The 19,348-nt window shown below is 46.7% G+C and overlaps 1 protein-coding gene across 1 annotated transcript; it reads left to right on the top strand.

Annotated features, from left to right (window-relative positions):
• The first annotated feature begins 1,899 nt into the window (after positions 1-1,899).
• Positions 1,900-10,204, top strand: LOC131241468 (uncharacterized). Its single transcript, XM_058240259.1, has 2 exons — positions 1,900-2,022; positions 9,317-10,204. Exons 1-2 carry the CDS (start codon positions 1,900-1,902, stop codon positions 10,202-10,204), a joined length of 1,011 nt encoding a protein of 336 aa, XP_058096242.1.
• Positions 10,205-19,348: the final 9,144 nt, after the last annotated feature.

Raw genomic sequence — 19,348 nt, 5'->3', positions numbered from 1 at the left:
AATCATCCAACAAGCGAAAATCAAGATTCAACAAGTTATGTGAAGAGAAACAAATAGAACATACAATTCCATACACTTAAGATAGGCATGATTTTCTAGGTTTTCTCTACACTCTCTAATTGCATCAACCAAACAATCAAAATCATTAAACTCATATTGAAATTTGTGCTAGGCCACCTAGGAGTAATAGTCCGCACCTATGGCTCGTTGGAGACTCGAAAAATGCCCTAAGAAAGAGGGCTTTCGGGTGGAACGGCCGGAATCCCTAAATCAAGCTATTGCATGTTAGATTTCCAACTCAAATCCACATTACTACATGAACTTCAAGAAGGATGGGTGATAAACTTACCTAGGCAACCCGCGGATAGTCGTTGAGGTTTAAGAAAAAGGGTTTTCTCCTTGCAAGAGTGGCAAAGTGTTGGAAGGGTTGGCTTTCTTGGGGCCCACCTTGATCTAGGGTCCACCTTGATCTCCTCCTTCTCTCTCTCTTCTCCTCTTTACTCCCCTTTACTCTCTTTCTCTCTTGGTGGTTGTAGCAAATGGGAGAGGGAGTTATGAGGGATTGGGTTTATTTCCTAGACTTGGCCCTTTTGGCCATAAGTTCCCTCATATTCCCAAAATAGCCTACAAGGGACATTTTCGGGGTTGGCGTGGCCCTAATGCTCCTTTGGCCTCCAAATTCAGTGGGTAGGTGCCTCATGGCCCCTCTAGGGCCTGTGTAGAATTTGGGAATAAACGGATAGACGAAAGTGGGGTTGGAGTCAAAGGCTTTGATCTTTAAACGGCCCGGTGGGGTCTATTTTAGTGATTTGAGTAACTCTGGTGGTCCTTAGGCTATGAAATTTCTAGGATGGGTGCTTCATGGCCCGATGAAAGGCCACGCAAAATTTGGGAATGATCGGACCAGTGGTTTGATCGTACGGGTCCGATCCGTGATCGACGGTCACCGTCCCACGATCGGGTCCCAGAGTTGGTGGACGGGTGCAGAAAAATCCATTTGACCTCCCCCGTAAATATGGAAGAGATCCGATGGTCGGATAACCAGGAATCTCGATTCCATTTGCAAGCGCCAGATTTGGTCCTGGCATAGGTGGGGTGCATTAGGTCAGTGCCAGATCCCACTTCCGAGTGTCTGCTGGGCCCGCGGTCCGCGATGGTCTACAAGCCCAGTGAGACCTATGATCCCCTAGATTTTTAGATTTTTCTGACCTTCCGGCGTCGCGGTACAGCCCGGACGGACTGTAGGTCAGTGTAAATGGTCATCCGGCTTGGCGGCCCGCACTTGGTCTTGTCATGGCCTGCCCGGTATAGGCAAATGGGCTAATCCTGATTAAATTAGCTCATGGCATCTCTGCCACGAATGTTCCAAATGTTCGGTCCTGCGAAAAAATCCTACGTGGACGCCTCAGGACACTGTACCGATTGGACAGGATGTTACAATCTACCCCCCTTACAAATAAATTTCGCCCTCGAAATTTGTACCTGATCATATTGTTGAAGAAGGGATGGGTAATGCTTGCAGATTTCTGCTTCCGTCTCCCAAGTGGCCTCTTCTTCATCGTGATGGGTCCATAGTACCTTGACCAACGGAATGACCTTGTTGCGCAAGACTTGCTCCTTCCTATCAAGTATTCGAGTGGGCCGAAGAATGTAAGTGGCGTTTTCCTTAAGTTCCACCTACTCCCACTTGATGATATGCGAAGGATCGGGGACGTACTTCTTCAACATTGATACGTGGAAGACGTTATGCACTCCGGCTAGAGGTGTGGGTAGGGCCAAGCGATAGGCGACCGCACCCACACGGTCCAAAATCTGGAATGGCCCGATGACCCGTGGCGCAAGCTTCCCTTTCTTGCCAAAGCGCAAAACGCCCTTCATTGGGGAGATCTTGAGAAATACATGGTCCTCAGCTTCAAATTCCAAGTCCCTTCGCCTTGTGTCGGCATAGCTTTTCTGTCTGCTTTGAGCCGTCAAGAGGCGGCGCCGGATAATTCCAATCTTCTCAGTCGTGATCCGCACCAGGTCCGGCCCGAGCAATCCCTTCTCGCCAATTTAGGAGCCGAGTTCCTACACGGCCCCTGAAAACCCGGGGTGTTACAGACGTTAACAACGTTAGGACTCTATCTTCTTTGTTGATCTTCACATTCACACTTGTTAATTTACAATTTAGTTTGTTGAAGGCATTAATGTTTTCAGAAAAATCTAACATTTCCACTATATTCAGTGTACAACTATCTCTTTAGATATAGGCGATTGGAAAGTGAGTTCATCATGTATGGTTTCTCTGACCTCGCCCATAAGCCTACGGTAGTTATCTTACAAATAACGTTATAAAGGACATCGCCAGTCAAGTATATTTGAATTGTGCTAATTATCCTCTGATTTTGAGTTGTCCCAGTAATCTTCTTTCATTATTTTTGGATGTTTTGTTTTGCTAATAAGTATTGCAATACTCCCTATTGAATTAAGAGGGCTTTCATTTTTATCCTCCATAATTCGAAATTCTTCTTTATCACGCCCCAAACTCAAAAAATGGGCTCACAAAATTTTCGATCGCTGAATCTGGCGCCGACAGCCTCCATAGTGCCTCATTCTCAGATCCCGGCACTCACATGCCCGATTCCAATCTTGGGATTCTACAAGGAGGATTTTCAGTATGATTTTTTTTTAATGGAGCATAACCACAAGCACAATCAAGTTACAAAACAACATCACCACATATCTACTATATCAAAACTTTAAGTACAATGCGGAAAGGAAAATACAGGGTGCTCAAAAACTCTAAAATGATCTGATGCGCGCTCATGCCTCAGCGCTGCTGCGATCCAAGGCCACCTGCACGCAACGGTCGTACATAAGCTTACAAAAGCTTAGAGAGTGGTGTAAGTGTGTGCGCAAGGCAAGCGCCAAGTGTACAATATCGAAGTAATGCGAAAATATGCGGTAAGTCCATGAATGCAATCAGTTGTACCAAGGCTATGTGATGCAAGGCATGAATGCTATTGGTCATACCAAGGTCATGTGATGCGAGGCCTATATAGTCATGCGAGGCCTATATAGTTAAATGTCATATGCGAGATGCAAAGCAAGTATGTCAGTACTCATCAAGTACACATATCAGTACAGTTTCTCTCTGGGATATCACCGGGGTCTAGTACACTCTACACTGACTGCCGCCTCCCTAGCCGCACAGCCCAGCGAGTGGAATAGACCTCACTGTCCGTCTGACTAGTAGTTTGTCAATACCTACCCAGCTCATTGATAGTGGACTCATTTGCGAGCTGGTCAAACTCAGCCTAGCTTATAGCCCCCTCACTCGGGCGGATAAGGCCACACCCTCTTCCAACCGACCACGATACAATGAGAGACACGACCTACTGGTATTTGGCACTTGGGCCCTCATATATCCACTTGATCTAGACCTTGAAGCAGCTCTCGATACCAAAAAGGTTCTAAAATTTTCACCCAAGGACATCCTAAGTGCCCATAGTACTAGAGCCAAGTATTTCCGGTATCCGATACAGCCATTCACAATGTACCTGTGGAGCCACGACCCTGATGTCGCTAGGGTATACAATGATCAGGTCACATATATGCGAGATGCATGAGTCACACCGTACAGTCATGCAGCAATCCCGCGCGTACCACGCGATCATGTGGGGTATTCTGTCTCATAAGGAGTCCCGTAAATGTCTCAGCCTAACGACTTATGTTATGATCAAACATTCCTCATATCAAGCATACATATGATGCGAATAGGTATGACTCATGGAATTATACTAAGTATGTTATAAAGTGATGAACTATCAACAGGTATGAGCCTATCAATGGGCCCTAAGAAGAGTTACAATGCAGACATTTAACCAACATTGTACTTACAATGTAGGAGTCAAACCACCATTGCTCCAAAGCATAACCCGCCATTAGCATCATTACATAAACCGTGGTAGAATAACACATTACAATGGACTTGTGTACGTCCCATTGGGCCTCGACCCATGGGCCTCCAATACATCAAATGGGCCTCATAACATGGTCCTCATGCATATCAAGGTGGGCCTCAACAACGGCCATAAATAAGACAAGTGGACCACATTGCATGGGCCATATGTATATCAAATAGACCACACCAATTGGGCCCCATGCATATCAAATGGGTCATACCCAAAGATAAGTGGTGATAATGATTTCCACCATTAAAATTCCCAAGGCCCACAATAACATTTATTTCCCATCCAATCTGATCATAAGGTCACACTGGCCTGAAAGGGGTTTTAATGGTGGACGGTGGTTCACCTAATTCTCGATCTGTCTTAATTTTGGTCACAAGCCTTAAAATAAGCTTTTAAAATGGTTGGACAGATTGGATGCAACACATGTATCATGGTGGGTCCCATCGTCCACACCATTGAACGGTGGTGTGAATAAAACACATACATCATTCACTGCCCTAAGGGGCCTACCACATTCACGGTGTGGATGTTCAATACACATCACGATGGGGCCCACGCATGGGACCCCTGCTTCCAGCGCCCAGGACGATGTTGGGCGTCCTTACTTATCAGTTGCAGCAGCGTCTGCTGCTGTTGCTTAAATATTTTATTTTTAAAAAAATATGTATTTTTAAGGTTTTTCATAGGTGGGGCCCGCATCAGGGAAATCCAACCCAGCCATTGATTTTAATGGCCCAAGACAGACCCATCAAGCCCAATATTCGACATATTTAGGGGTACAAAAACATCAAGGTGTATTTCAACGGTAAGAATGTTGTTTGCTAAGTTATGGCCCACCAGAAAATCGGATCAGCTTCATTTTTCGGCTCAACGCCTAAAATGATTTGGGAAATGGAATAGACGATGTGGATTAGTCCCATACATCAAGGTGGGGCCTACACAAGTGGTCCACCCAAAAAGCTTTGAACCAAAGCTAATATTTGTATTTTCATTCTGGGCCTAACACATGTACAAGGCGGGCCTGGCTTAGGTGGGCCACCAAATGCATGGTTGGTGTGGATAAGACACATATAAAGTGGGCCCCACCTATAGATAACTTGGATAAAATACATGCCTCATGGTGGGGTCCATCCGGGTGGGCCACACGGCCACATCATCACATACAATAGGATAAAAAATGAAAGAGAGAGGGAGAGAGAGAGAGAAAGAGGGACACGTGTGATGGAGGGCTCCGCCACTATGAGCCCTCCCTTGCATTCAATCATACATCAAGTGGGTCCCAATACATGTGGGTCCACCACATCAAAGATCAACGATGGAAATTCCTTCTCCACCCATAATGGACGGTCTAAATGACCTCTTTTTTTGTAAGGAAAAAAAACATCATGATGGGGTCCATGAAGAATGGCCCCATCATGGAATGATCATGAGAATCAATGTGGGACATCAGCCACACCTAAGGTTCAAAGTGAGACCATACCATCAATCGGTAGGCCTCACTTGACCCATCATCAAACATGAAAAATCTAGCCTATAAAGCACCCACCGTTCGATCTTCTTGGTCCGTTGGAAAACTGATTTCCTTGTGTCTCACTTTGATGGTGGAAAATGAGAAATAAATGGCTAGGATGAAGGTTTCTGGGGCGGGAAATGAGCCACACACATCTCACTTTCTCTCTTGAAAAACCATGGACGTGCACCTCTCTTTTGCTTGGAATTTTGTGTTTGAGAAATGAGAGAGAGAGAGAGATAGGGTTATAAGGGAGAGAGAGTGATGAGTGATGGATGTGAGGGGAGTGATGGGTGAGGTGAGAGACTTGTTGACTTTTGGGGTTTGCTTGACTTGTGGAGAAAGAAAGCATGGGTTGCTCTTGTACTTCACATGATGTGATTGATTGATTGATTTGAGTGATTGATTGATGGGACATGATGTAGAGATTCTCTTGGGATTGCAAACGTGCGGTGTTTTCTTCGAAATAAATGCCGGCCCACATCTCCCTGCCAGGGTATCGGATCGGTATACAAGACGCGGTGTTGGAACCGCGGCGACGGTGCGGTCGCAATGGTACAAGTCTCGCATAAAGCCGATTCAAATCTACGGGATATGACTTAGTATCATGCGCAAATGTCGATTATAGGTCGCGGATTGCCGGACTTCGATGGGAAGGATCACGAAAGTCGACGGAACAGTACAGACTAGGATACGGGTCTTACATTCTTACCTATAAACTTCATCATTTCAAATTTTATATTCGATCCATTTGACTTTATGTCTTAGATTCAATATAAATAACCTAACATAAAACCTACGCCTGATACCATTCGTTGTGAGTAGTCAGCACACATTAGGCGTGGAAGTAACCTTAAATACGAATCAAACACGCGGATAGAGAAATGAAAATTAAGCAATCACAAATAACATGATGATTTTACGTTAAAAAAAAAAACTACAACAAGAAAACACCGCGACACCAATTGATAAACAATCCACCATGAATAAAGAATTACAGGAGATAAACAACTTACGGATTCAAAACCCTTGTCTCCAATGACAAATTTCCTTTCTTAAAATCCTTGTTCTCTCCAGCACTACGTTAGAATACCCTAATCTCACATATAATATGGTTTAGATAACCTTTTTTGGAACGATAACCTTCGATCGATCGACACCACATACTCAATTCGTTCGAAAAATAGACAAAAACATCCACATACCTAACTTGACTTTATCAAATTATCTCAATCAATCGAACCCTAATATTTAATCAATCGAGAACATATAAAAAACTGTTCAAAGACTAAATTGATTCATTCAAGAAAATTTATATCAATTGACAAAACTATTAATTAATCAAAAATCTACAATTTCATTGGACTGAAGATGTACTGGTTAATATTTACCATGATCGTATTTTGGTTAATATTTATTTTTAGTCACGACATTGTTATGATAAAATAGCTGGCTTTGCTATTTGAGTGAGTGGAATACATGACACATGTACCATTGTTAGGTACATTTGAAAGATCTCTATTTATTATTATTTTTTTCCCATTGAAATTTCACTGGCACATGGAATCATCCAAATACCTAAACACATGCCAAATAGTTTCTCATGTCCACACAATAAGTATAATTTTTTTCCCTATTGAAATTTCACTGGCACATGGAATCATCCAAATACCTAAACACAAGCCATAAATAGTTTATCATGTCCACACAATAAATAAATTTAGTGGAGTTATTAGCCAACAAGACTATACAACGTGCCTGCCTTGGTATGCACTTAGATCACATACACATGTAGCCCCTCAACACATGTGTCACAAAGGCTCAGAAATAGTATAAGGTGCGAGTGTGCGTTGACAACATGGTGGGAATTTTCACCAACGATGGGTATGCTTAAAAAATAATAAGAATAATTAAGGGGTCGTTTTGAGGGGATTTCAAATCCCATGGTTGTTTGGTAGCGTAAAGTAAATGTGAGTTTCAAATCCCCTGTTCGAGGGGGTTTCAAATCCATGGTGAGAGCTTGGATTACACCTAAAATCATTTCAATAGTTGCAGGTGTAACATGTGTGTCATTATACTATCATTCTATTGGGCACATGGCCCACTAATGATGATCAGCACCGTCCAAACATTGTCCATGTAAATCAACAAATAAAAATCGTTGGTCAGTCACTCATACATGATCTTGTGCTTGTGGCCCATCCAAGACTTGGAATTTCATCATTTTCACGCAAAAGCATATATTTCAGCAGGCTTATCATAGCCATTGTGTCAAAAATTACATATCTCACTAATTAGAGATATTAAAGTTAATTTAGTAATTAAATTCAAACCTCTGTAAATATACCATACATAACTGTTATGGGGAAAGCTAAACAAGGATAATCAGGGTCCGCTTGAGCTACCCGAATCAGTTAACAAGGCCTCGGAAGGAGGATACCACGACAAGTATGAGCCGATCCCTAAGTTATGACCGTGGGTTAGTTGAAACAAGCTCTCCACTAATGAATCACAATTCAGAACTATAAGCCTGATTGGTCGATCTGAACCCTCGTCCTCATCCGAAGAAGGATGGCTAAGCCGAGCTCTGATCCTCGTCCTCAGCTTCATTCAGCGAACTCCGATTACTGGTAGTGGGTCTTGAGATCACACATTATGAGGCCGAGCCCGGGTGCAGATACTCCTTGTGCGAGGCTGAGGCCGAGCTAGGGTGAGGATACTCCGTGTGTCGAGCTTGTAGACTAACCTAAATATGGACGTGACCAAAGATCTCGCCCAAGGATACGCGCCTTTAAGACACAATATGCCGCACGACCCAAAGATTACAGATAATATCTTCACGATCGTAATATCTTGCAGATTGAGCAAATCATGCCGAGATTAACAAACGTGGATCGTTCAACCCCCAGGTATAAATACTAGGGAACCCCATTGCTACAGGTATGCAAGATCTCGCACCCTCTCTCTACATTCAACCTAGACCCAGATTCCCTAGCCTGACTTAGGTATCAGAGGGTCTCCTGGCTAAGTCAGGGTATCCTTTGCTCACCCTTTTGTGCAGGACCAAGGTTCGTGGCAATGAGTGGAGGGTGGTCCAGATTTTACCTCAACATCTTTTGGCGTCGTCTATGAGAAACGCAAACTAAAAGCTATAAGGTTTTATCATAAACGACAAGAGGGAAGAAAAAGGTTACGGCGGTGGAGCCTGAACCTAACGGACAACATCAATCTTCTTCGCTGCTACATACCGAATCCACTCCAATAAGGCCATCTCAGTGGACTTAGAGCTAAGGAGAAAAGTATAAGGCACTACAAAATGAAGTGCAGATGCTATAGGATGAAATCAGTCGAATGAAAGCACAACAAAACTAGCAGCCACTTCTTAATGTGGTGGAAGCTACTTCGGCGCCCGAGGAACGACCACATCAGGTTAGTTCCCGGACCAAAGAGTCCCAGGCATAGTCCGCACGAGTTTTCAACCCTGTGCGTCATGCAGTGTCTCAGGAACGATCCACCCGAATCCCAAAACCTGCTTGGGACGCCGAGCCGTACTATATGTCCGCCACTTCAGCTTTGGCCCCCACCGACCTCTACCATCAGCTGGAGAGGAGAAGACAGGGCAGAGCGCCCGAGGTAGCGGAGGCCTCACAAGAGACAGTAGCTAAGAATCAGAATCCTTGGGAAGCTCAGCTTAAGGAACTCCGTGATCAGTTCAAGATGTTTTAGAAGAATCAACAGTCTGTGTTTGTCCCAATCGCAGTCCAGGTGATGATGGAAAAGACCAAGCCTCCATTCACCTCAAAGATCATGGATGAGGTGATGTCACCAAGCTGCTCGGAGTTGGTATTTGCAGCTTAAACCAAAGTCAATCAGCTCTTTCGCAGAGCTCAGCAAATTGTTCCTTACCCAATTCTTCTCGGGTAAGAAGAGTCGGAAGCCGACTGCCCATCTGTTTACCCTCAAGCAGGGGAACAAGGAAACACTGAAGGACTTCATTGTCCGTTTCAACGAGGAGGCGTTGTTAGTGGAAGACTATGATGATAAAATGACACTCTCAACCATGTTCAACGGGCTCAGAGAGAGGAAGTTCACTTTATCGACCGGGAAGAATCCTCCAATCACCTTGGCCGAGCTCATTAGCAGAGCTCATAAATACACCAATGCCAAGAAATTCTCTAACTTTCACAGGACCGTACAAGTAGCCGAGCAGTCATCTAAGGAGAAGAGGCTGAGAAACGAAGAACCTCAGTCATCCAACAAGAAGCTCGATGATCGAGCCTCTCGCGATTGCCGACCGAGCAGGAGGCTTGAGAGTAAATTTCATTCCAACACATCTCCAGAGCATATCTTGTTGGACATTAGGAGTCAGAAACTCTTGAACTGGCGGGTTTGGATGAAGATCGACGCAGAGAATCGAGACAAGCGCGAGTATTATCAGTTTCATCATGACCACGGACATAACATAAGTGACTACATGGACCTCAAAGATGAGATTAAGGTCCTCATCTGTAAGGGTCATTTGCGCCGATACACCAAGCAGGAGAGATCAGCCTGGAGAGAAGAGCAACCGAGCAAGCCGGCTAAAGAACTGGCCGAGATCTGCACTATCTACGATGGCTCGTATGGTGGAGGCGACTCGAACAAGGCTCACAAGCCCACTCCTGGAGTTCAGACTCCGAGCACTACGTCCACTTGGCCGAAAAGTCGAGGAAAGAACTTTGGGTCAGCCCCTGCAGCCTGACTTTCACAAAGGATGACACGTGCAGAATCCATTATCCGCACGACGATGCCCTTGTGGTGACTATGACCATAGCCAACCACAAGGTTTACCGCATTCTGGTCGACATAGGGAGCTCAACTGACATTATCTATTCTGAAGCATTCGAGAAAATGGGGATCGAAAGGTCATGCCTCCGACCCATGAAAACCTCTCTACACGGCTTTGCCGGAGATAGAGTGATCTCTGAGGGAGTCATTACTCTTCCTGTGATAGCAGGAGAAAGACAACATCAAGTCACACTTCTTGTGGACTTTCTTGTTGTCAATGTCCTGTCAGTGCACAATGTCATTCTGGGCTGACCTTCCCTTAACGCAATGAGGGCGGTCGTGTCCACATACCATCTGATGATGAAGTTCCCCGCCGAAGGTGGGGTTGGATATCTTCGAGGGGACCAGTGTGAAGCTCAGAGATTGCTATGCGATAGCTGTGAGAAAATGGTCGTGAAGCAGGCCCTCACCATCAACGTCCTTGACCCCAGAACTCCCACGGAAGATCCCCCCATGGAGGACTTGGTGACCGTCCCGCTCGAGGAGGCCGATCCGAGCAAAGTTGTTTAGCTCGGATCTTCACTGAATTCTGAGCAGAGATCTCAGATGCTGACTTTCCTACAACAGCACAGGGACGTCTTCACGTGGTCACATGAGGATATACCGACCATCTCTCCCGACGTCATGGTCCATAGGTTGAACGTGGATCCGGATCACAAATCAATGAAATAGGAGAGAAGAGCGTTCGATGCCGAGAGGTACACAACTATAGCTGATTAAGTCTCCAAGCTTCGCAACACCGACTTCATCAAGGAAGTACATTATCTAAACTAGATCGCCAATGTGGTCCTGGTGAAGAAATCAAACAGGAAGTGACGAGTCTGTATAGATTACTCAGACCTGAACAAGTCCTGTCCTAAGGACAGCTTCCCCTTGCCTCGGATCAACCAACTGGTGAACAATACTACTGGACACAAGCGACTCTCCTTCCTAGATGCCTATTCCGGGTACAATCAGATCCCGATGCACCCCCAAGACAATCAGAAGACTATCTTCATCATCGACAAAGGACTCTACTGTTACCGGGTCATGCCTCTTGGCTTGAAGAACGCTGGGACAACATACCAGAGATTGGTGAACCAGATGTTTGCCAAGCAGATCGGTTGGACAATGGAAGTTCACGTTGATAACATGCTCGTCAAGAGCGTCAGAGCATCCGACCACCTTGCGAACCTCGGGGTGACATTTTCGATCCTGCGGGAATACCGCATGAAGCTGAACCCGGCCAAGTGTGTCTTTGGAGTCGATTCATGCAAGTTCCTTGAGTTTCAAGTCAGCCAGAGAGGCATCAAGGCGAATCATGAGAAGATCAAGGCATTGCCCGACATGAGCTCGCCTCGGACAGCGAAGGAGATCCAATGTCTAACTAACCGAGTAATAGCACTCGGTCGGTTTATCTCTAGAGCTACAGACAGGTGTCTCCCCTTTTTTCAGCAACTGAAAGGCCATAAGAAAGTTGAGTGGACCTCTGAATGTGAGCAGGCATTCTAACAGCTGAAGTAATACCTGGGTTCGCCTCCCCTGCTGACAAAGTCGGAAGTGGGCGAGCCCCTATTCTTGTACCTAACAGTCTCTACCTCGGCCGTCAGTTCTACGCCCATTAGAGAGGTGAGAGGTAAGCAGTATCCCGTCTACTACATAAGTAAAGCAATGGTACCCACCGAGACCAGGTACCCAAGCATGGAGAAGCTAGCACTCAGTTTGGTCTTCTAAGCACGGAGGTTGCGCCCATACTTCCAAGCACACACCATCATCGTCCTGATCGACTCCCCCCTCAGGCAAGTCCTCCAAAAGCCAGACGTCTCAGGTCTGCTGACGAAATGGGTGATAAAACTCAGGGAGTTCAACATCTAATTTCATCCGAGGACTGCAATCAAGGGCCAGGCTGTGGCTGACTTTATAGCCAAGTTTACTCTTCCGAGTGCAGACATCGAAGCAGAAACAGCTCTCTCGACCCCACCTATTCCCTCGCCTATCATGGATATGGAGTCGGAGTAGAGGTGGGTCCTTTATGTCGATGGGTCGTCTAGTGCCAAGCATGCCGGGGTAGGAATTGTCCTGGTCACGCCGATTCTACGACTATACAGTATGCCACCAAGCTCGGTTTCAAAGCTTCTAATAACGAAATAGAGTACGAGGCCTTGTTGGAAGGACTTAGATTGGTAGCTAGTCTGGGGTTTTAGTCCCTCGAAGTGCAGTATGATTCTCAACTTGTGGTGAACCATATCTCCACCGAGCATGAAGTTAAGGAGACCAGGATGGTGGCCTATTTAGCTCGAGGGCAGAGAATTCTTGGGCCGATGCCCTCTCAAGGTTTGCCTCGGCCATGGAAGGAAAGATTCCTCGGATCATCCCCGTGGAATTCATGGAGAGCCCGAGCATCGATCAAACGGATCAGGAAGTGGTCAACTCGGTGGAAACTACCCCAGTTGGATGGACTCGATCTACAACTACCTTGTATTTGGTGAGATCCCTCAGGATAGATTGGAGGCCCGACGCCTGAAAATTAGAGATGCCTCCGACCTGAGGAAACGGACTATGTGATACGTGAGATCCATGAAGACATCTGCGAAAATAATTTTGGTGGTCGAGCCTTGACTTTGAAGATACTCCGCCAGAGGTACTTTTAGCCGACCATTTTAAAGGACTCGAAAGATTACGTCCGAAGGTGCGACAAGTGCTAGAGGTTCGCGGATATACTGAGGCAGCCTATAAAAGAAATGACCCCCATGAGTGGGCTATGGCCGTTAGCTTAGTAGGGGATCGACATCATCGGACCTCTACCTACAAGGAAAGGACATGTGAAGTTTGCTATTTGGCGGTCAATTATTTCACTAAATGGGCCAAGCCCGAGCCCGAGGCCAAGATCACCAAACAAAAAGTAATTGACTTCGTTTGAAAGAATGTTATCTGCCAGCTTGGAATCTTGCGCACCATCGTTTCTGACAACTACAAGCAATTCGATAATGACAAGTTCTAAAGCATGTGAAAGGGGCTCGGCATCTCGAACACTTATTCCTCACCTCAGCATCCGTAGTCTAACAGACAGGTAGAAGTCGTGAACAAAATCATCAAACACCATCTTAAGACGAAGTTGGAGAAAGCGAAAGGTAACTGGGAAGAGAAGCTTCCATTCATCCTTTGGGCCTATAGGACTACAGCTCAGTCGTCTACTGGGGAGACTCCCTTTTTGCTATCCTATGGCTAGGAGGCGATTGTCTCAGTTGAGATCGTCCTCCCAATGGCTTGGGTCAGAAGCTACTAGGAGGATCAGAACACGAAGCAAATACACAGCAAACCTTGACTTGCTCGAGGAAGCTAGAGATGTCGCCATACTCTGAATCGCTGCTAGGCATTATCAAGTGGCACGATTCTACAACTCAAGAGTCAAGATAAGGCGATTCCAGCCAGGAGACTTGGTCCTCCGCCGCGTCTTCCAAAATACAGCAGAGCCGGGGGCTGGGACACTCGGGCTCAACTGGGAAGGGCCATACCGTGTGGTCAGGTCAACCCAACCAGGTTCCTACCACTTGGAGGATCTGGAAGGACGTCAGCTTCCCCACCCTTGGAATGGTGAGCACTTGAAGATCTCCTACCCGTGAAAATCTACTAGCCGCTGAAGGCCCTCAATAAATATACTGCTCGAAGCTATTAGCCTCTCAAGGCCTCTAATAAAAGTTCCTCGTCTACATTGTCTACTTGCGCAATCTACAAACAGAAAAAGTTACCTCTCAAAGCAGATGCTAACTTAACGTACCGATCCCTTAAAGAAGGGGTTGGAATGTTGAACCCACAAAGTCTACAAAGGGATCCCCTCATACATAGGGAAAAAGCCCGGAGATGACTCGATTCCCTTAAAAAAGGGTCGACTCATCACACCATGACAAATCTATAAAAGCAACTAAAGGGCGCGCAATTCGGGGGGGTTGACCTCTCAAGGGGTCGGTCCTTGAGTACTAACATCAAAGAATCATCACAACAATCAACAACACATTAGAAAATGCCCCCTACCAAGGGGTTAAAAGATCAGATCATTCATTCAAAAAATTATCCACAATGTCATTAAAAAAATAATACAAGTCTCATTCTCTCCGAGTAGAGGGACCAATTACCTAGCTGGGGGGTTGGGCATCAGGGGCGGCATCAAGGGCGGCCTCGGTGACAGGAGAGGCATTCTTAGGGTCATCTGCCGTGACCGGTTCAGCATCCTCAGCCTCGTCTGCAGCGAGGGCGTCAAAGTTGATGGTCGGATAAAGCTTTTAGACCTCAACAAGGCAAGCATCGAAGCCGGTGTTATAGCTAAAGTAATACATTTTATCCAGCTCCTTGACCCTCTCAGCTGACCCCTTGTATTCAACCACGACCGCAGTAACTTGCGAGGCTGCTCGAGCCTCGAGCTCTTCCCGTAGTGTCACCCGGTCTACAGATGTTGTGGCGTCAAGGACAATTCGATGTTAGGCTAACTGGTCTGCAATCATCCGTTGCTCCGTCTCTAGTTTCTCCTTCGCCACCTCGAGCCCCGACTCAGCCTCCACGACCCCGAACTTTAGGTCCTTGTTAGCCCTGCGCAGACGCTTGACTTCAAGGTCGGCTACGTCCAACCAAGCATGGAGTTGGTTAACCTCGCCCTGGAGCGTAAGCTCCCTTGCTCGACCTTCCACAACAGCCCTTCTTAGCTCCTCTTGGTTCACATCTGAAGCCTCCAACAGTTTCTCGAGCTCAGCCCTTTGTGCCTCGAGTTTGGCCCTCCGCGCCTCTTGGTCTGCCTTCTCAAACTTAGCCCTCTCCACCTCGAGCCGTTCCATCTCCTTCAACCTCTCCTTCACTTCTACCATCATCGGCAACGACTGGTAACAGACCGCTACGTAATCATTCATGAAGTTAATATGGCGTCGGGAGAGCGTGTCAGCTATCTTCGCCTCTGGTACATGCTTAGCCGCTCATGGGTTCAGCAAAGCCATGTGATAACCGAGAGGTGGAGTCTCTGGAGTGGGCTTGGAAGTTCCTCCAACCCCACTGGCTGCAGAAGCTTGGGCAGCAACCTCGGACGTGATGGTATATCCGACGAGGGCGTCGGTTCGGCCTGCTAAGAGCTCGGCCTCAGCGGTAGGGCGGTGAGCTACGGATCGCACAAGGACAACACTAGGAGTCTCCCTGACCACCTCTCTCTCTACCTTGGAAGGGCCTGCAACCGCTGAAGGTGGGACCTCGGGGGCCTGCTCCTAGACAGATGGCGTCGAGATGGTGATAGGCTTGATTCTAAGAAGGACCTCGAGGGCAGGGGCCGGGGCAGCGATGGGAACAACTTTAGCTGGGGCCATGACGGGCACGACTTCGGCTGAGGTCATGGCTGCAGATGGAACGACCCCGACCTCAGAAGTCTTCCTCTTCTTTGGCGTTACCTTCGTCCTCGATTCGGAGGAAAGGACGATGTCCATTGGAGGGCGTGGCATGAGTGACCGCCTCCTCTTTGAGCCCCTGCCTCCATTCCTACTTAAAAAAGGAAAATCAGCTAAGTAAAATCTATTGAATGACTAAATGTCAGCAAACCAATCTCCGAAGGTCCTTACCTCGCTTACCCATAGTAAAGAGTGTGGGCTGGATTCTATAGAAGCCATACGACACCAAGCTCTCTTGAATGATGAGTTCAAACCAGACGCACTAGTCCTTAGGGAGCACTCTGACTCGGTTGACTTGCCGCATTTGAAAAACAAAGAGGTCAGGGCCCCCCTTCGGCTGAGCTGCAAACAGAAGCAGAGTATGAGTTAAAACATAGGATGAAAAGAACATGTAGTGTGACTAAAAAGAAGTGGCCAACCTGGGTTGGCGAACTTGGTAGGGACTCAGACCCACAGTCGGCGCAATTCAGAGGCAGGGGCCTCCCATTCCCCCGAGGCCCAGTCTTTGTTAGAAAAGGGAAGTTGAGTTACCAGACTCGGGATGTATGGAGGCTTAGCCGAGAAGTACCACCAGGCTTTATCTGACTTATCGTATTTGGCCATGTACAAAAACAGGAACTCGTCTGGCATCATCCTCTGATTCCCCGCCCGATGCTGGAGAATAAAGTGAAGGCGAGGATCCTCCAGGAGTTTGGAACCAGCTGCTCCGGCCCTATTCTCAGCTATGTGGTTAGCTCGCGCAAGAATGGATGGATGAGGAATTGGAGCGCACATTGAAGGGTACATATAAAGATTGCGATCTCCCCCTCAGATGGACAACCTGCCTGCTCCATGGGGGTAGGAGCTCGGATGTGCACCGAGTCGAGAATTTGATAGTCTTCGCGGAGCTGGGCCATATGAGAATCGACCAAAATCGAGCCTACAGGGACTAAGGGTTTCGACCTGCCTCCCGAGGGGCCTGCCTTCGACCACCTCGTGGGATCTCTGGGAGCCCTCTTCGGTCGCTTACTTCGACTTTTGGCCCTCTGACTCTCGGTTCTTTAGGCCGGAGCCGAAGTGCTAAGGGGTATGGCCTGAAAGGGGCCTTGAGACTCTCCGGTTCCCTAGGTGGTAGTTTTTGGTTCGGATTCTAAACCAGCTCCTCGGACCTCTATCACTTCGTCAGAAATGCTCGACGTGATGTAAGGAAAAAGACGTTAAAGTGTTGGAAGACTCACAGTGTTGTAGGTGATCTCCTTCGACAGAAATTTTCCTAACTCTGACGACCTCCTCTGAGCAAAATCTCTTCTCCGATGGTCGGAAACCCTTTATCTGATGATGAAAATCCTTTTTCCGACAAATGACAATTTTCGACGAAGGGCGATTTCCGGTAGAGGACGATTCAGAAGGAAAGAATAGAGAAAATGAGGAGTGAGTGCGCGAGAAGTGTGAGAGTGAGAACGGGAGGGGTTTATATAACCGCCTCATTACTCAGTGTCATCATTGCAAATGACCATTCTTGAAGCCAAGGTGACTCGGTACTGGCACCAAGGGGCACGTGGAAGAGAGCTATACGTCCGAACCCACGCTTCAAGGTCGGAGTATTCTCGGCATTTAATGTCATTAATGATGTAGGCGGCTCCTTGCCCCCTCGCATACACGTGACGCTGTCTCTATCACTTTGCCGATTATGAATCATAACAGTCGCATCGCGTCGTTCGCCAAAGGGATAGAAGTCGAAGGGTTATGGCCACCGTACAACACGTGAGATTTGAGGCGTATGTATCGTATTAATGGCGCCCCGATCATTCCAATCACCGTCATGAGCAGAGACGGGGAGACGACGTTTCATTTTCCCAAGCGTTTACTCTCTAAGCCCGGACTCGGACCAAGAGAGTAAGGGACTTTTGTTACGGGAAAATCTGAACAAGGATAATCAGGGTCAGCTTGAGTTACCCGAATCAGTTAACAAGACCTCGGAAGGAGGATACTACGACAAGTATGAGCCGATCCCTAAGTTACGACCGTGGGTTAGCTGAGACAAGCTCTCCACTAATGAATCATGATTTGGAACTACAAGCCTGATTGGCCGATCCGAACCCTCGTCCTCAACTTCATTCAGCAAACTCTGACCTCAGTGATCTACTGACAAACTCTGATTACTAGTACTCGGTCTTGAGATCACACAGTATGAGGCTGAGCCCGGGTGTAGATACTCCATATGCCGAGGCTTAGGCTGAGCCCGGGTGAGGATACTCGGTGTGCCGAGCCTGTAGACTAACCTAAATATGGATGTGACCGAAAATCTTGCCCAAGGATATGCGCCTTCAAGACACGATACGCCGCACGACACAAAAACTATGGATAATATCTTTACGATTGCAATATCATGCAGATTGAGCAAATCATGCTGAGATCAACGGACGTGGATCGTTCATCCCCCAGGTATAAATACCAAGGGGCCTCATTGCTACAGGTACACAAGATCTCACATCTTCTTTCCACATTCGACTTAGACCCAGATTCTTTAGCTTGTTTTAGGCATTGAAGGGTCCCCCGACTGACTTAGGGTCTTCTTTGCTCACCCTTTTGTGCAAGACCAAGGTTCACTGAAGGTTCGTGGCATTGAGTGGATGGTGGTCCAAATTTTGACCTCAACAATAGCTACTTTTAGATTAAAGTTGATCCACACCCTAGAGTGCCAAACACAAGGGGGGATTTCAAATCTTGAGGGTTCCAAACCCATGCTCCCAAACAGGCCCTAACGCATATGTATGCGGATTTCCTTCCAAAGGATGTTAGGTGGGTCACATTGAAATGTATGTGAGAAATCCGCTCTGTTTATTCGTTTTACTACCTCATTTTAGAATATGCTGCAAATAAATGAGGTGGATACAAAACTCAAATAAGTCACACAAGAGGGAAAATTGGGGAAAGAAATTACTACAGCGAGAACCTGGCTAGGCTCTACCTTGATGTTTATATGTATCCAAACCGTTTATAAAGTTAATTTATGAAGTGAAAGCTCCACAGCACGATGTAAAACATTTTTGGCTATAGGAATGCTTAAATGTTGCGCACTGACTGCCCACCGTTTTCTCTAGTTGTCGTGAGTGCTGTATACAACTCATTTTGGGTTAAACGTCCTGAAATAATCTCTTAAAGCGGATGGACAGGAGGAATTTCTCACAAACATCTCAGTGGCCCCACCATTTAGCTAGAAATCCAATCCGTCCATCCGTTTTGCGAGCTCATTTTAGGATTGGCAACTAAAATTGGCCTGGATATGGGCAGGAGCTCTGAGTGGCCGCCCATGATGTATGGGTTTCATCCACGCTGTTCACTCATTTTTCCATATCATTTTAGGCCAAAATAAGGAAAATTCTAGGCTCAAACGAACCACGGCGTCACAGAAATTTTGAATCGTCTACGTGACATCATAAGTAGGTTGGATGGCAATTAACCATAACAGTGGCCTTACGAGGGTTTCAACGGTGGGTTTCGTCAACAACACTGATTCCCGTGGTGTGGTCCACATGAGCCTCAGATCTATCTTATTTTTATCACCAAACAATAAAATGATATGTGAAAATGGATGCACGGTGTGGATAAAACTCATACATCACAGTGGCCCCTCGTAGCCCCTGCCCGTTGGTAGCCAAGAACGGGCGGGGGTAGTA

The sequence above is a fragment of the Magnolia sinica genome, chromosome 3 (assembly GCF_029962835.1).
Source record: "Magnolia sinica isolate HGM2019 chromosome 3, MsV1, whole genome shotgun sequence".
In the NCBI taxonomy this organism is placed as follows: domain Eukaryota; kingdom Viridiplantae; phylum Streptophyta; class Magnoliopsida; order Magnoliales; family Magnoliaceae; genus Magnolia; species Magnolia sinica.
This window is presented reverse-complemented; position numbering and strand designations above follow the sequence as displayed.